General features: G+C 38.9%; 1 protein-coding gene across 1 annotated transcript in view; it reads right to left on the bottom strand.

The window, feature by feature from the left end:
* The window catches only part of CLCA4 (chloride channel accessory 4), a 32,574-nt gene that overhangs the window by 3,017 nt on the left and 11,683 nt on the right, over positions 1-17,874 (bottom strand). The window contains exons 3-14 of the mRNA XM_072997900.2: positions 16,628-16,768; positions 15,662-15,812; positions 14,908-15,016; positions 13,650-13,818; positions 13,045-13,266; positions 11,642-11,866; positions 8,816-8,993; positions 5,690-5,796; positions 4,799-5,029; positions 4,303-4,573; positions 3,090-3,254; positions 990-1,229 (exon numbers count right to left, since the gene is read on the bottom strand). Of these exons, the coding sequence (XP_072854001.2) occupies positions 990-1,229; positions 3,090-3,254; positions 4,303-4,573; positions 4,799-5,029; positions 5,690-5,796; positions 8,816-8,993; positions 11,642-11,866; positions 13,045-13,266; positions 13,650-13,818; positions 14,908-15,016; positions 15,662-15,812; positions 16,628-16,768 (2,209 nt within the window). The remainder of the gene's footprint in view (positions 1-989; positions 1,230-3,089; positions 3,255-4,302; positions 4,574-4,798; positions 5,030-5,689; positions 5,797-8,815; positions 8,994-11,641; positions 11,867-13,044; positions 13,267-13,649; positions 13,819-14,907; positions 15,017-15,661; positions 15,813-16,627; positions 16,769-17,874) is intronic.

Here is a 17,874-nt window from a genome sequence, read left to right as displayed (position 1 = left end):
AGGAGATGGGTGATTGTGGTGATCAGTGTTTTTTTTTGTTGTGGGTGTATTGTTGAGATAAGGGGGAGAGATTATCTGTCACTGTGATTGATGGGTGTTGTTAGCTGGTCTTTTGTGTGCAGTGATCCCTGATCCTTGTGTTTTGGTAGAGTTTGTTGACCTTTTCCAGGCTGTATTTTTCAGTGCTGGGAGCCAGGTTTTGTTGAGTTTTAAACCTTCTTCTTTTTGTTGAATTCTTTTTGTGGATTTCAGTGACTTCCCTGTGCAGTCTAACATAATGATTGCTGGTATTGTCCAGTACTTCTATGTTTTGAAATAGAATTTAATGTCCAGCTTTTTTTAGGGCATGTTCAGCTACTGCTGATTTTTCCAGTTGTTTTAGTCTGCAGTGTCTCTCATGTTCTTCAATTATGGTGTGGATGCTGCGTTTTGTGGCTCCAATATATACCTGGCCACAACTGCAAGGTATCCAGTATACTCCTGCAGTGGTGAGGGAAGTCCCTTTTGTCCTTTCCAGTAAATCTTTCTCTGAGTCTAGAGTTCACTCCATGATGTCTCCAGTCATTTCTTCACTTGGGAATGACAAGATCAAAGATATTTATGTATGTAAAGTCTTCCTGTATGTGCTTCTGGGTAAGATAATGCCCTACCCAAACTAGAACTCTGGAAACTATATGCTAGTTTCCAAAGTACATTGCAGGCAACAATAACAGCCATTACAAATAAGGACTTTTTGGCAACTTAGAGGTGTGATGAAATGCATCTTACCATATCCTGAAATCCAAGAAAATACCAGCAATAGTAGACCTACTTAGGGAAATTGTAAGCCTTGCTCCATAAGAACAGAGTGATGCTACTCCAGGAAATTTAAAGGAAAGAATTCCCAGTGTAAATAAAACTAGTGGCTGTCTTTCTCCTTAATTCTTCAGAAAAGACACCCCGTTGTTTTGATGACTGAGGCACTTGTCCTTGAGGCAGAATTCTCTTACCTTTTCCTGAATCATAATCATCTCCTGGAGCAGTCCAAGATAAAAGGAATTCACCCTCATCAACTGGTTCTACCTCAAGGTCAGTGATTGCACAGGGCGGGAAGACATCCTTCAGATTTCCAGCAGGTACCCCTGACATTGCAAAAGAACCACCTGACGTGGTTCTGCTGAAATCTTCTATGTCTGCTTGGATTTCTTCCTCACTCACTTCAGGTCTGAGTGCATTCATTTTTATTTCACCTATGAGAAAATGGTTTTGAAACAACGCAGCAGCATAAATGACAACATCTCCCCCTCTCTATTACACTGGGACTCTGATTTATTGTCTTTCAGGCAGTAATTTTTTTGGTTTTCAGATACTTACTATTTTTATGAGTATAGATTTGCTCTGAATGACTACAGCAGTGGTTCTCAAACTGGGGTCCTCATACGTTCTTCGGCTGCGGTTCCCAGAAGCCTTCACCACTTGCTGTGCTGGGAGCTGCAGTCCAAGAACATCTGGGGACCCAGGTTTGAGAACCACCGGACTGCAGGAGGTACCCATACAACCTTGTTATTCTATTTGGAATGTTTTGCAGAAAATGCCCTTTCAAATGCAGCCTCACTCTACCCCAAACTGTTGCATGATTAAGGTGTCTATTCCAAGATGATTCTGGGAGAGGGCATCTCTCTTTCGCCACCTCCTCCCTGCTGGTTGATGATGTAATTCAAGTTGCCTGGGCAATCTAGGAGTGGGGAACCTGTTTCCCTCTGGACAATTTTGGAGTCCAACTCCTGTCAGCCTCAGCCCTCACCGCCAATGGTCAGGGATGATGAATTACATCTGTAGGGCACAGACTTCTCATGCCAGCTGTAATCTGGAGCGGTCAATATCACCCTGAGAAAAGACAGGCTGGGGGTCAGAGAACTCAGCTGGAACTTGTGAAAATATTCATTCTTTTACTGAGATGTGAATTTCCTCCCTTGTTCAACCTGCATACTTGTCAATAGCAAAAATATTAAGGCTTGCCAGGAACTTTAGAAAAACATGCATCTATGACAAAGGGATGTGGTGGCGCTGTGGGTTAAACTGCAGAAGCCTCTGTGCTGCAAGATCAGAAGACCAGCAGTCGTAAGATCGAATCAACACGACGGAGTGAGCTCCCGTCGCTTGTCCCAGCTCCTACCAACCTAACAGTTCAAAAGCATGTAAAAATGTGAGTAGATAAACAGGTACCACCTCGGTGGAAAAGGTAACGGCGTTCCGTGTCTAGTCGCGCTGGCCACGTGACCACGGAAACTGTCTTCAGACTAATGCTGGCTCTATGCCTTGGAAACGGGGATGAGCACCACGCCCTAGAGTCAGACATGACTGGACTAAATGTCAAGGGGAACCTTTACCTTTATGACAACTATATAGGCAGTGAGATCATGTGGCTCTGTCAAGGACAATCAGTACTGTATCACACATTGCTTCGTAAATATCCTCATGTGCAGTATATTGTAGTGGGTAAAATATTTGAAAATCCTCAAATAGAATATATTCAAATCATCACTTTGCCATGGAAACTTATGGGTGTGTATGTGACAATTGTAAATCACTCCACAAATATCTGTTATATACTTCTAGAACCCTATTAGGGCTGTCATTGGTCAGAAATATCTTGACAGCATATAACAATATAATAGTCTTGTATTACAGGTGGTTGTCTTGCATCACTGTGACAAAACAAAAGGACCTTGATGAAGATTTTAGGCTCAAAGAAGGTTGCCAAAATATTATTTGAAATCTTTTGTATGATTCGGGATACACTTTGGTCTCTAGCACATTCTATTAGCCTGCTGGGGTAGCAGGTGCACAGCTGATTCGAGTATTGTAGGAGATACAATAAGACCAATGTGCAGATATGTTTATACAGTATATGTATACATGAATCTTTTCTCAACCTATGTATGGAATTAAGACCTAACAAAGGCAATGGTAGGGAGAAGAGCCAGGAGAAGCCTCCATTTCTTTAAAGACACTTCTTTGACACTTTTGAGAATTCTTAACCTGACTCTTTACTCATACTCTCCCACATTTTGATCAGAAAGTGATGTTGTTTTATTATTAATCCTTACCATTTTCTACATAACCTGGTATATAAAGAGACAGGCTCTGTCTGCGGGTACGTCTGACAGTCTCATTTTGACCCTGGATACGCACTTTAATGTTGTATCTACCATTTTCTTTGAACGCTACAAAATATCTTGAGTAGATCCCATCATACATTATAATATCAGCACCTGAAGACATAAATACTGAGAATTAGCATCTACAACAAATCTTCTACTGGTGCATGCTTGACAAGCCCTGTTTCCTGCAGTCCCAGGCATCTTTCACCACATATATGGGAGCCATGCGATCCAAAGTAACATATGAAACAAATACAGTACAGTTAAAAATCACAGTAAGTCATAGTATTGTTTTTTAAAAAAACTTAATTAAACATAGCATTAAAACAATTGTGTGCATTTTTCCTTTCATTTGGAACAGTGTGACTGATTAGCATACTTGTCCATGTAGTGTGAGTGTTCTAGCTTCCTGTTCAGAAACTGAGGCAGAAACAGGAATCCTGGAGGAGCTAGGTCTACCTCAGCCTCAGAGGTTTCCAGTTAAGGCCTTTCTCCCAAGTAAGACACGTTTAAGTGTCTGAGAGTTCTGCTTGACAGATGGACTACTGTACTGTGGAGCTGATGGTCAAAGAAATCTGAAAATCCCATCCATGCTATTATTAGTTAAATAAATAAATAAATAAATAAATAAATAAATAAATAAATAAATAAATAAATAAATAAATAAATAAATAAATAAATAAATAAATAAATAAATAGTCTAAGTAGAAGAGGAAGAATCACAGATCTGTGAATGAGCACATACTGTATTTTACATGTGCAGGGACTAACACCCCAACATCTCCAATTAAAAAGGCTCTTCTTTTATATGGTACAAATTTCTGATCTGACTTAACAGCAACACTGTGAATTTGTGATCTCCCAAAAGTCCTGTCATTAACAGCCCTGCTCAGGTCTTGCAAACTCAAGGCCATCACTTCCTTTGTCAAATCAATCCATCTCATATTTGGTCTTCTTCCTTTCCTGCTGCCTTCAACTTATCTTGGCATTATTGTCTTTTCCAGTGAGTCTTATCTTCTTAAGCTGTGCCCAAAAGTGTTGTAGTCATTTTTGCTTCTAGAAAGAATTTAGGCCTGATTTAATCTGGAACCACTTTCTGGTGGCCCATCCTAACTGGAAAAAACACAGAACCACCTCAGATACTTTTAAAAAGTCTTACCCCAACCATCATCAAGAAGCTCTAACTCCTCAGTTTGTCCAGATGCTGATTCAACCGCTGCTGTGACATTTGCACCAATCACTGGCAAAAATCCTTGGCTGACCTCCGCATAAATGATAATTGGGCTAGGATAACTATTGGTGTCTTTGCTGACGTAGGACTTCACCATCACTGGAGGCACAGATGCAGATGCTGCTCGGGTGGTGGCTGTGACTGATATGACCTGAGCTGTTGAGTGGGTGTTCAGAATTGAATACACCCAATTTCCTGCCTGCAAATCAATGTGTTAGAATTTGAAAAGCTGTATATAGAACTTCTGGAATAAATACTCCTCCTTAACTGTATAATTATCATGCAATTTTGGCTGCAGTGACACAACACTTGGTCAGCATAGCTGCAGTTCCAGTGGCTCCATAAGGCAGCCATTTACCTATAGACACTTTCCTCGTGCCTCTACAGTTATCTATATAAATCTAAAGAGAACCGTGGACTTTACCAATGCGGTTCCAGGAATCTGGAGTCGAGCTGTTCGGATATTGGTCTTGTCAATGACAAAGTTGGCCTGTGTGTATCTTCTCCCTTTTGGATCCGTTAGGAAAATTCCCGGTGGATATGTGCTCAGACTCCATGTAACTACAAAGAAAGTATCATTTCCCACAGTTTTATCAATAGATACAATACCATCCAGCCACTGGTTGGGATTGATGCTTTCTCCTTTACTTTCCAGCTGTTAGGGGGGAAATTAAGAATATTTTACTATAACAGAAAAATTAAATATTAAGCTCGGCATACACCTGTGGTCATTTCCTTAAGAGAGTAAACAGGTATTATCTACAAGATGCCCTACTAATTTATACATTTAATATTCCAAAGGATGAAAATTATGTCATTCCCAGATATTCATAAATTTTAGTACAGCCATAAGGAGGGCTACTTTGTTTCAAGATCTTGATAGTCTAATGATGCTAAAACTGGTACCCTTTAATGCCTTACAGCTAAACACAGGAAGATGTAGACCACCTCCATTTAAATAGGTGGGAGCAGTTGTGAATGCTCTCCAAATGCAGTGCCTGCATGCTGCTACAACTAATGTTTTTCTGCATTAAATTCATTTATCATTATTATTTGTTCATATATTTATTCCCTTTAAGCTGCATTTCTTTTCCTTCCTTCCTTCCCTCCCCTTCCCTTCCCTTTCCTTGTGGGCAACCCATCCTGTTCTTTCTTTTCCTTTGTGGGAGTTCTTGTCCATGCATTAGCACAAAGCAGAGGAGAAATGGTGCGGTTTGCCCCTGCTGCCAAAATGTATAGTTACTGCTCCGCTGCTGCTACTACTAACAACTACTACAGTGACCTCTGCTTCCTCCCAAATCTTTGAAGAGCTGACCTGAATAGATTGTTGACTGGTGTTTCCACTTCCTGATGGAATTGCACTGAAAACGTCTATGAGGCCATTAGAATCCAAACGATCTGTAGCAGAAAATTTCAAGCCTCCTGAAACATGAGTAGAAGAATGCTTAGAACAATGTGCCTATGGAAATAAAATGAAATAAATTTCTGTATTTTGTACTAGTGCATATAAGTGAGGTTGTGCAGTTGTGCATCCAGAAGCTCAGTGTGACAAACAGCTGTGATTTGATCAGGATATGTAGGTTGTTTGTTTTTTGTTTCTTTGAAAAAATACAATGATTTTAAAATATAAAAAGATAATTTTAAAAAATAGTAATAAGAATTCAAAAATATTGGCTAGGCCACTCAGACTTTAAAAAGCAATATATATAATTGGTGCAATAAGGAATAAGAAGAGTGAATTGTATAATATAATGAAAGGAAAATTAATGATTTTTTTTAAAAAAATTGAAAAATTATATACTGGGAAAAATATATCATTACATGAGATTAATACCTATATAAAAATATAAGTGATAAAATCCAAGATGAGGAAAGAGATAGAATGGAATGAGAAATAACAGAAGATGAGATCCTAGAAGTAATGAATAGATTGAAAGTGGGCACAGCTGCAGGAATAGATGAATTGAGTGTCAAGTATTATAAAAAATTTTAGAGCATACTGGTGCCAATAAAGGAAATATTATTCAATAAAATATTAGATGGAGAAGAAATATCTCCATGGAAACAGTCTGTGATAATTTTAATATTGAAGCTAAATTAAGATTGTACAGATTGTAGCAATCTTGGCAAGCAGAATTAGTGAACTTGTAGCTAAATATATGAAAAATGATCAGTGTGGTTTCATAGAAGGAAGACAAATATCTAATTTGGTTAGGAGAGCTTTAAATAAAAATTATTTTATCAATAAAAATAACTTAAAAACAGTTAGGTTAGGACTAGATATTTGCAAAGCTTTTGATTGTGTAGAATAGCCAATGCTGAAGATATGATGATGATGCCGCCGCATTTCACCCAACAAGGGACCCAAAGCGGCTCACAACATTAAAATTCACAAAATTTAAAAACATAATAAGTTAATTTTTAAAAGATAAATTAAACAATATATGGTTTAAAATACAATTAAAAGATTAAAACATGAAACAAAAAAAGATTAAAATTTCTGCTGACATGGAGTTCAGAGATTCAGTTGTACTTGTTAAACGCCTGCCTGAAGAGATGGGTCTTTAGCTTTTTTTCAGAAGGATAAAAGGGAAGGGGCCATCCTGATCTCCTGAGGGAGAGCGTTCCATAGTCTGGGGGCTGCCACAGAGAAGACCCTCTCCCGTGTCCCCATCAGCTGTGCTTGTGCTGGCAATGGACCAAGAGGAGGGTCTCCTCTGCTGATCTTAATCACCGAGAAGGTGCATATGGGGAGATACGGTCCTTCAGGTAGCCTGGACCCAAGCTGTATACCACTTTATAGATAATGACCAGCAGTTTGAATTGGGTCCGGAAACGGACTGGTGAAATGGGATGAACTGGGAGTTGGAACAAGATGAAATAGGAGTTGGAACAAGATTTAGAAATGTTATTCATCAATTATATTCAGGAAATAAGGCAACAGTAATAGTAAATTATGGTGTCACAGTTGTAATAAAAGTCGAGGAACAAGACAAGGATGCCCTCTATCTCCAAAATTGTTTGCTTTTATAATGGAAGTATTGGCTTGTGCCATAAGAGATGATTTAATAAAGGGGATTATATTTCAGCAGAAAACTAAAATAAGTCTATTTGCAGATAACACTTTGTTGATGATAAAAAATCTAGGAAGAGCTGTCAGGTCTAGAACATCCCTGTAGGAATTGATAATCAGTTTGTAGAAAGTTTGTAGAAAGAGTCTGATCAAATACTACAGCTGTGCTAGCAACAAGCTTACCAGTTAGATTTAATACAGCTGTGGAAATAAAATGCTAGAGAAGGCTGTAGAAGCTAATCTCTAATTGGCCGCAAGGGGCAATAAAGCTAAAAGCCTCAGAACACTGTGGGGGGGGTGTCAAATGGAGAGAAGAAGGAGCTACTCTGCAGGATTGATTTATGAAGCAGAATATTACTACAGACTGGATTTATGCTATGGTAAATGTACTGACATTGAATGCTGTAACGTGCATGACCAAAGGACTGAAGAAAGGACAACTCTGTATGTACAGTATTACTACTGCTACAATATTGCTACAATACAATTTTCTTTACTTTAATACTCTCAATTCTATTGTCTGTCTGATTACTGGTGTCTGATTACTGGTACCTGAATTGAATAAACCTCGGCTGGGGCAAAAGAAAGGGCACCCCCTTATCTGTAAAGTCCCTGTCAAGAGCTATAGATAAAATCCAAACATGCCTAAGGATATTTGGGGAATTAAGTGGATTCTTAATGAACTGGAAAAAAATCTGAAATGACGTTATACAATTATTCTAGAGAGGGAACAGAAAAAATGAAGTAAAAGTTTAAATTCAAAGTGATTGAGAGTATTACATATTTGGGTGTAGACGTCACAAAAACACACATGATTTGAAGAAAACAAATTTGGAAAGAATAAAGAAAGGAATAAATGATAGATTAGAGAACTATAAAAGATTGAAATTATTCTGGTTTGGCAGGATTGTGCTTTGCAAAATGAAAATATTAACAAACTTTTTTTGTTTTCAATGAGTTAAGTTTTCAAAACAGGAATTAAAAGAAATACAACAGATAATAAATTAATTATGTATTGCTGGGATGAAAGCTAGGATGAATAAAAAGAGTTGGTATCTACCACAAAAAGGGGGGGGGGGATTTGCTGGGAACCATATGTAGCCTTGACTGCAGTACTGCAGTTGATCCATTGCACCTCAAGGCATATGTCACAGCCATGTTTTAATATTTATACCTTTGTTCTCTCTTTTATTGAAATTAGAGGCATACTTAACGCAATGAAAGCATTTTTGTTTTGTTTCATGTCATTTAATCACTGCTTTGACTGAACATTGTAGCAACTTAACTATCTAGACAATCCCCAGTAGCTACTAGCTGCCACATAGCACGAAAGCTTCTTACAAGACTTGAGATGTTCTGTTTACTCACCTGTCATGTCTGCCAGCATTTCTAGTTCTTTGGCAGCACTTGGACCCAAAGCTATGGTGTGAATTACAGAGCCACTGTTTGCAACATTAGTAAAGCAAGAGCTTATGGTTTTATCTTCTCCATCTGTCAGGAGCACAATTTCGCAGCCTTCTGTACTTGGATATTTTTGTAAAAACACCTGTGTGGAAAAATACACTGAAATTTTAGCAGCAATTTTAGAACAAAGAAGGGGTTTAAAATAAAATATATAGAGCCTCTCTAACTGGCCTGCTCTAACTGTGACTGTTTTAAACATAGAGTAGACCCATTTGGATCAATGGAACTTATGAAGGAGATGATTCATTAAATCCTCACCGATTCAGTGGGTCCAACTCTAGTGCAACTTACTATGCTAAGAAACAGGATTTTGGCCATTGTTAGTGGCCTTAAAGGGAGCAGAACTTTTAAATCTCAGGAAGGCTGTATTTAAGGCTACTGAATGCAGAATCTCATAGGAATGCAGAATTTCACTATTATGAAGAAACAATTATTTTTAAGACCATAAGAGGGATGCTGGATCCTTTTGGTGCCCTCAGGAAGTCTAGAAGCTGGATGTGAGGGCAGGAGCTCTTACATATGTTTCCCAGCAACTGATATATCGAGGTGTGCTGTTGCTGGTACAAGAGGTCAGGTCACGTCTGGTGGCCACCCATAATGTCAGACAGACAGCTGTCACTACCTCCTTTAGTAATGAAAACCCTTCTCTTATGTCATCAAATGGTTTGAACATCTAACCCCAAGATGTTGCTCTTCTCATCTCACTCAAGCCACCACCTTTTGCTGTTAAGAAAAGTGTTACTCCTCTCTCACAATCAGTTGTTATTAGTGAGTTTGGTATGGAATGTTGTTGCATAGTTATACTTTAGGATATCCACTGGATTCATGAATGACTCATATAGGAAACTCCTGGGGAACATTTTCAGGTTGGATCACAGGTGAAGAGTGAAGCTTGACTCAAAGACTTTTGTGACCTTTTCCAGATTTTTATGTTAAATGATGAACAACATGACATCTGGTGGTTTTGAATGGAAGTAGTAGAGTTTGCACTCTTCAGCTGTTGTCACTGAAAAGCAATCAGAGTGACAGGATGCTCACATCTAAGCAAGACTGATGTGGGCATGGCTAGAAGACATCACTTGGGTTTTCCTTGTCTTTAATTATCTTTTGCTGGCTCACTATCCAGCCACATCAGCAGGATTTCAGAGGCCAGGTCAGATTGTCAGCTACTGCCGTCATGTGCCATTGTCAGCACAGAAAAGCCTGCACTGATTGCTCTACACCACAAGTCTCCAAACTACGGCCTGCGGGCCACATCCAGCATGCCTTGCCTTTTCATCCAGCCCATCGAAAACCGTAGGCTCAGGTCCATTCCCTTCAGCCTGTGCATGCGTACATGAGCATGTGTGTTTCTTCAGCCCTCAAAAATGTGTAAAATATATGATGTGGCTCTCATGCTGAAAAGTTTGGAGACCCCTGCTCTATAATGTCACAACCTGGCTATTTGGCTGTTGAATTTAACAAAGATGGAGCTGGGTACTAAGAGTAGAACAGAGTCTCCTCTTAGCATAAATGCACCTGAGAAGGAGAAATGAAATGCTAACAAACCAATCTTCTAATCATTTGAATAATACATCCCAAGGTAATTGGATAAATAACATTCTAAGGCTGTGACTCATACAGTCAAATGATGTAGGCTTGCTGTGGTTTTAATAAGAGTTGATTCAAAGTGGTTTTTTTTTATTATCACACAACACAAAAGCTGATTTGAACTGATCAATGCTTTTTGCTCCCAATGCAGTTTTTGTTTGTTTGTTTTTTGTTGTGCCACTGGGGCTTGTCCTTTTTTCAAGCTGAATTGATTTGAACTGACTTTTTCCTGTGTGATCAGCTGATTTTTTTTCCTGTAAAGACAAGGGCATATCTGTGCGTAGTGTTTCAGTGACATAGGCAGTTGGGATGTAATGTTCAGTACTGGGGGAATACTTGCCCCCATGTTCTTTCCTCCCAATCATCCTCAGATGTATTTTTTTTTTTCATATGTGAGATTAGTGCTAGATCACCTTATCACTAGTGCTGATAAATTAATTTAGTGCTGGATCACCTCTGGATGATTTTTTTTTAAAAAAAATAATGAACAGAACAGGAAAAAAAACCCAGACCTAATAAAAGATCTTCCCATGGTATGTAGCATTTCTGCACATTTTAAGAGGAACTTGGAAACACTGCCACCTTTTCCAGAACACTGTACAACTCTTGAAAAACCAAGCAGTTTGACAATGAGCCATAAAAGGATTGGCAGAAGCAGGACCAGAAGAAGAAAGGAAAGAAGTGGGTCTGTGGGCTTAAATGCAAATGGACTCTCATCAACTGTGAACAAGGAACTCTCACATCAGTCCTTAGGCCCTGTGTCATCACTGATTGCAAATTCAACCATAACACAGTTCACAAATAATTTGCTCCAATTCAGCTTGCCAGTGTAGTCACGGCATTATTAAACTATGTCTACACTGACTGTAAAGTTACAGCAATTTGATATCAGTTTCCCTGTAAAATCCTGGGATTTATAATTTGGCTAGGTTTGTAGGATTATTGTCCATCAGTCAGGGAAACGCACTACAACTCTCCAGCAGAAAAATCTTAGGATGTCACCAAACTACAAATTCCAAAATTTGATAGGATATTGATGTAAACATTAAAATGGTCTCAAATGTTACAATTGAGTAATGTGCGTATATACACTAAACAGACAAATAGGAATTAAAGTGTCTGGAATTTCTTCTCCCTTACCTGAAATCCTTTTTCCACACCAGCACATATGCGAGTTCCTCCACCTGCTGAAGTAGGCAAATAAGTTGTAAGAGTTTGGCGTACTGCATCACTGACAATATGTTGCAAACCAGTCTGAATTGTTGCTGCGCTATTAAATGTCACAATTCCAACCCAGGACCCTGTTTCAATAATCTGCAGGAGGAATATTTCTGCAGCTTGCCTCAGACGGAGAAGTCGATCATTCTGTATTGGGGAAAGTGTGGGGAGAACAGAAAATTGTGAGTGCTTTCCAGAATAGAGGATAAAATGCTGAATAGATTTTTGTTACATCAAGGACACCAACGTTAACTCTATAAAGTTCTATTTAAAAAATCCAGGCACAACCATGCAATTTTTAGCATACTTTTGAACTGAGGGCTCTTTGTACATAGTTAAGAAGTACTGTGTAGCTATTTGGTTTTGTCTCTTTAATAGAATTTTTTGGCCAAGAAATAAAGACAGTTTGAGATCATTTTACTCAAATAATAAAGCAAATAAGCCATGGCATCTCCCTATGCCTCAGCACAGTGATATAATTCCCTGCCTCAGTTATCACTGAATTTACACTATCAAGATTAATAATTTAAATAATGCTTTGAGCCCATTAAAAATATATCATGGCATAGCAGGGCTCAAAAGTAACATACCAATGGCTTAGCATAATCATTATTTTGGTGGTCCACTGGTTTCCCCCTCATATCTGTAAAGGTACAAAGGTTCACCACATTGGCAAGGACCATTGGGACAGGAGGATTATTTGGTCATATGGAAGGTGTTCAACTTCCTCTCCTGCCATGCACAAAGGGTCCAGGACTCACTACAGTACAGGAGTGTACTCAGGACAGGCTCTATAGACCTGGATCTTGGTATATGCCATCAGCTTTACAAGTGCATTTATTCTTCAGGGAGGCATCTGGAAGTATAAACCTACTCAAAACAAGTATCTTGTTTTAAAGTCCATTTGGCATTGGTAGATTTTTTAGAGCTACATAAATAGATGGGGGGAGGGCACAAGTTTTCACTTAAAAAGCAGAATTGGGAATATTCTGATCCCCTTAATCCAATGTGTCCATGTTATTCACATTAACCATTCAGTGTTGAAGAAATCACAGTGGTAAATACTAGAAGTGGGTTCACCAATAGCTTTTCTCCTGTACTCATCTTTTGGTGTCATTTGGTTATTGTCCAAATGAACATACCTAATTAGAAAACAGTAAAGGTATCCTCACAATTTCTAACATCATTTATAGCTCATTAAAGAAACACTGCCTCTGTGTTGGCATTTGTCTTGCCATCCACCATAATTGCATTGCTTAAAAACTATCACATCTGATGAAAATATTTCTTCTGGGAAGGTGGGGGGAGGTAGCCAATAGACTTACATCTCGCATGCTCCCAGAGACATCAAGTACGAGACACAAAGCTCTATCCCGTGTTTGCATCAAGACGATGGTGGGGTCAAGGAAAGGAGTATTTATGGGAGATGAACTAGCAAAGTCAGTGGAGTTCATAATAACTTCCCATGTGCTTCTGTAGTTGCAGAGTTTGTTTTGCATATTTGCTGCATTAATGTTATGGTTGCTTTTGTCACAGAACTGGGTAACCTAAAGAAAAGTGGAGAAAAGTAGATTAGGATTACAACCTCATTAACCCCTTTAGCCTCTCCTACTTTGTAAAAAGATAATGCAAATATAATGCATCATTAATTTTAGACATAACTCTTGCCCTCAAATTTACAAAATAAAATGATGAGTGTCTGTAAGTAATCCGTCCTGGTCATCAGAGAACTACTTGCTATATTATGCACTCATATCTACATAGCAGAAATTATCAGGAAATGATTGGAGTGATTTTGCATTGGCTATAGAAATTCAAATTACAGTTCCCTGAATCTCTGACCAAAAAATGAGAAAAGTTGTCTTTGTGGAGATAGATATGATACAAAAATAAGTTCTGCAGTCTTCAAAGTGTCATTAATTGGACTTACTGAAGCGATACTCTGTGCATACATTATAGACACTGGAGTAGTTTGTACTTTATCTGGAATAAATTGGCATCCAGCCTCATAAAGCTGACTTCGATGGTCAATTTTGCATTTTCTAGTACTTCCAGGGGTAGTTTGGATTCTATATTGACCAGTGATAGCTGCTGAACATCTGGAGAATATGAGCAACAAGTATATTTAGCCAGTTAAACAGTGGAGAAACTAATAGTTTGGCATAAACAGTGCACTACTATTCTAGATAATTCTAAAAAGTGAAGACACTTTACAAACAGATGACTGATCATCACAATATATTACAGGGATTGTAAGATGAGGGGTATATCATGTTGAAAAGATTTGGATTTCTGCTTAAAAACCTCTGGCTGCACAGAAGTGTAGGGATTTACAGAGTAGAATTAGCTTCAAGTCTCCCCAGAGTAGATGATCCCTTATTGTCTCATCAACTGGCACTTACATTTCAGTAACTCACTCTGAGACATTGATAAGAGAAAGAATAAAAGGTTTCATTTATTCGCAGTTCAACAGATCAAAAACTGGCATACTGTAAAAACAATGACTGCTTACAGCAACAGGCCTCAACAGACTACCAGACTGCTTCTAATAGACTCCTGCAGACTACATTCTAACTGTACTAATTGCACAGCAGACTAATTTTCATTAACTTTATTTACAGTCAAATACCAGCAAGACCAGAACAATAAGCAGACTAAAAGGGGGACAGGGCAAGCAGAGAGGCGTGAGTCTCTTTGAAATCAGAGGCAGGGAAGGAACAATTTGTTACTCCTGGATTGATTGACAGCCATAAAGGTAAAGGGAAAGGTTCCCCTTGACAATTTTGGTCCAGTCGTGTTCGACTCTAGGGGGCGGTGCTCATCCCTCTCAGTCACACCTCCTAAAGGCAGCATACAAGGTTGCTAAAGCTCCAACATATCATTCCACCACTATCACTGAAACAGGATGCAATGCTTACTGACAAGTTGCACAATATTTAGCTAACCAGTTCCTTTATTTCTAGCTTTCCAAGAATACTAGATCACAGAAGAAAGAATGTGAAAGTTGTAGATCAAGCTTCCTTTGTTTTCGGAAACAGGCACTGAAATATCTGTACTACTATTACTCAAAAATTATGTGAAAGCTAGTTTATCCTTCATTCTACACGCATACACAGGAGGTGCCAGCAAAAATCTTTGCTACAGCAGTGACTTCTCCCAATATTGAAGATATATGTCTAGGATAGTACCTGGTTGCTTCAGCCTTGTTTGTTCCAGTAGTGTAGAAAGGTGCATCATTGTTGTATTCATCAAAGACACCCCATCTGAGATGAGCCCATTCATGAACAAAGACTCTGCCTGTTGGAAGGAGGGAAGACACCCTGATTTCACCACTCTGATTAGTGTTTACAGTGTCAGGTTAGCTAGATGGTGATAGTTTCCTCCCAAAAAATCCCATACTAAACATCATTGGAAAAGCTGACCAGTCACATCAGAAATTGGGCAGCTGTAACAGAGATAGCCACATTTTATGGAGGTTAGTTGATGGCGCTGCTAAGGAAACTCTGGAAACTATTTTATTGTTCGAGAGATTAAGGTGCGGTATACAAATTGTTTTGAGCTATGTGAAAGCACTGCCTTTTAATCCTGGTTAAAGTCAACCAAAGGCCTTGCGTTGCCTGAGGAAAGGGACCAGATGGCGCTCTGGTCTCTCCCATGATGTTCATAAAGTAAGCAGATTAGACTAGTGAGCAAAGAAGAGCTTATTTTTAGACACAGCTTGTGTTGCAAGATCTTGCCACCACTCTCCACCTACAGCACTGGGCCCCTGAGACAGCCCCCCCCCCTTAATCTGCCTCATTCTAGGGTCCAGCCCAAGAATGCCTAGCCTGAACATCCATGATGTCATAACCTTGTTGAAGCCAAACAACAGCCAGTCCTGCTAGCTTCAATGAGTTTGCCTTTATGGCGTGAAAAGGTACTGAATAATCTAACAGGTACTACCTCGTGATCCATAAACATCATGCAAGCTGTCGTTAGTCAGGAAGTTAGATGTGAAATGGATGTATCGCCCCTGTTCCCCACACCCTCCATACTGCAAGGTGTAAGGATCGTCTCCGTATTTCAAGTAAGGATCAGCCACAATGACATCAGCCTGGAATAAAATAGGAGCTTGTTTAAAAATCACCAAGAAGAGAAATGACAATCACCTTTCATAGGAACATTGCATGCCAGTTTTTGCTAAGGTAAGTATCTCCTAGCTTTTGGTTACACGCAAAAATGCACAGGTTTGGGGCCTACGTTTTGAATGACTATTTTGACAGGACTTCTTGCCTGTAGTTATATCCGACAATATAGATGGCATGACATTACAAGGTGAAAACAGTTCCATAGATCTATCATCCCCGGGTAAGCAGACTTGGAAACAAAGCCCATGTTTATCTCCCCATGTCCAATGACAAGATAAAGCATGTTAATTTTCTAGAAAAGGAGGTGAGAAAGCTTCTGCTATGATAATTAGACATTTTTCAACCCTGAAGGAAGTTCCTGATTTAGTATCACGAAATTTGGCCACAAATAGTTGTCAGTAGATATTTCTGTAATTCATGAGACACACAACCTGGTAAGTACAAGGCACTAACAGAGATATAAGCTCCAATATATTCAGTTGTACTTATATTCAAATAAGTCTTGTGTGGTACTACTGTCAATATATATATATACTGTATATATATATATAGCTGGGAAGCCTTGAAGGCCAGGGGAAAAGAGGAAGATCAAATAAGAAATGAATTGGCTCAATAAAGAAAAACACTGCTCAACTCTTGGAATCCCAAGAGCTGAATAGTGTTATTAATGATAGGACCTATTGCAGGTCACTAATTCATATTTCTAAAACCCATATTTCTAACAAAAAATTAACAAATAGTACGTAGACATTTAGCATTTGAAAGTGGGCCCCATACTTACATTTTCATAAGATTCAGTGGTAACTCTTTTATACTCAGTTTTGGGTGTCCATGTCAATGGGATTACAACTTTTATTGTCTTGAAATAAAACCTTTGCTGGCTAGCATTGAAGAGGTAAGATGAAGCCTCTGTAACCATTTCCTGACAAGCAAAGAAAGAAAGAAAGAAAAATATGTTATGTGTTTTGGACCTGTTTTTACATTGGCTGGTAGTTGCATTTTGTGTTTAGAGAATTTGCATTGATCCCCCCCTTACATTCCTTAAGGCCATGATTTAGCTAGTGGTCTTACATGTTGTCATGAAGGTTGAAGATGGAGCAGGAAGGGTGCATGTTCCTGGAAATTAGAAACTGCCAGTGATTCTTTAAAATCATAATATGAATACAGTAATGTGGATCTGAACCACATGGAAATTCCTGCATTCACAACTGAATTGTATCTATACAATACTTTCACTTCACTTTTATATCTCTTCAGTTTCATGTACATAGTTACATACAAGATGGTCCCACCTCCTTCCCAGTTGATCCTTCCCTGGTTGGAAACAGGCTGCTATTGGACTATTGATGATGTTGTATGAAAATTAGAGAGAACAAATTTGTGGAATTTGGCAGCAAAACAAAATTAAACCATTATGTGAACATTGCCCCAGGAAATCTGAGAAAGCTGGTAGACTAAATTCATATCACATATTTGAATCTGTCACTTTTAACATGACTTTAACAATAGCTTGGCATGTGCAAATGTAGTTTATGCATGAAGCCATTTTAGGGCTGACCATTTCACAGGGTGCTGGCTAAAGTCTCTGGGATTGCTATGCTTTTCCTGATCTCTAGGCAGGAAGACAAATGTCAGTGCTGGAGGAAGAAGTTGAACAAATGTCAGTGCTGGAGGAAAAAGAAGTTGAACTTTTATCTATGAAACGGCCATAAAGCATGGATAGGTATCTCCACCCATTTCCAGCTGTCACCAGTGCTCACTGGCTCAGCACAAAGGAATTGACATGTCTTTTTTTGAGCTCATACAACAGCTCACTGACAGTTAAGAGATGGAACTGAGAGTGCACACAATTCGGTCCATCCCTCAGCTTGGAGCAAGTTATGGACATTTGCTGTCCAGCTATTTTCAGAATCAGTTCCAGCCCTTGTCTGTCACTCCAGGGTGACATTGCAAAGGCCTTTCCACCTTAATCTTGGGTTTTGGCCTTGAAAAATACCACACCCTGAGCTAAGCTGTTCTCCTCCGTAT

The sequence above is a fragment of the Pogona vitticeps genome, chromosome 4 (genome assembly GCF_051106095.1).
Source record: "Pogona vitticeps strain Pit_001003342236 chromosome 4, PviZW2.1, whole genome shotgun sequence".
NCBI classification, from domain to species: domain Eukaryota; kingdom Metazoa; phylum Chordata; class Lepidosauria; order Squamata; family Agamidae; genus Pogona; species Pogona vitticeps.
The sequence above is the reverse complement of the archived record's forward strand: the minus strand, read 5'-3'. Positions and strand labels throughout refer to the sequence as shown.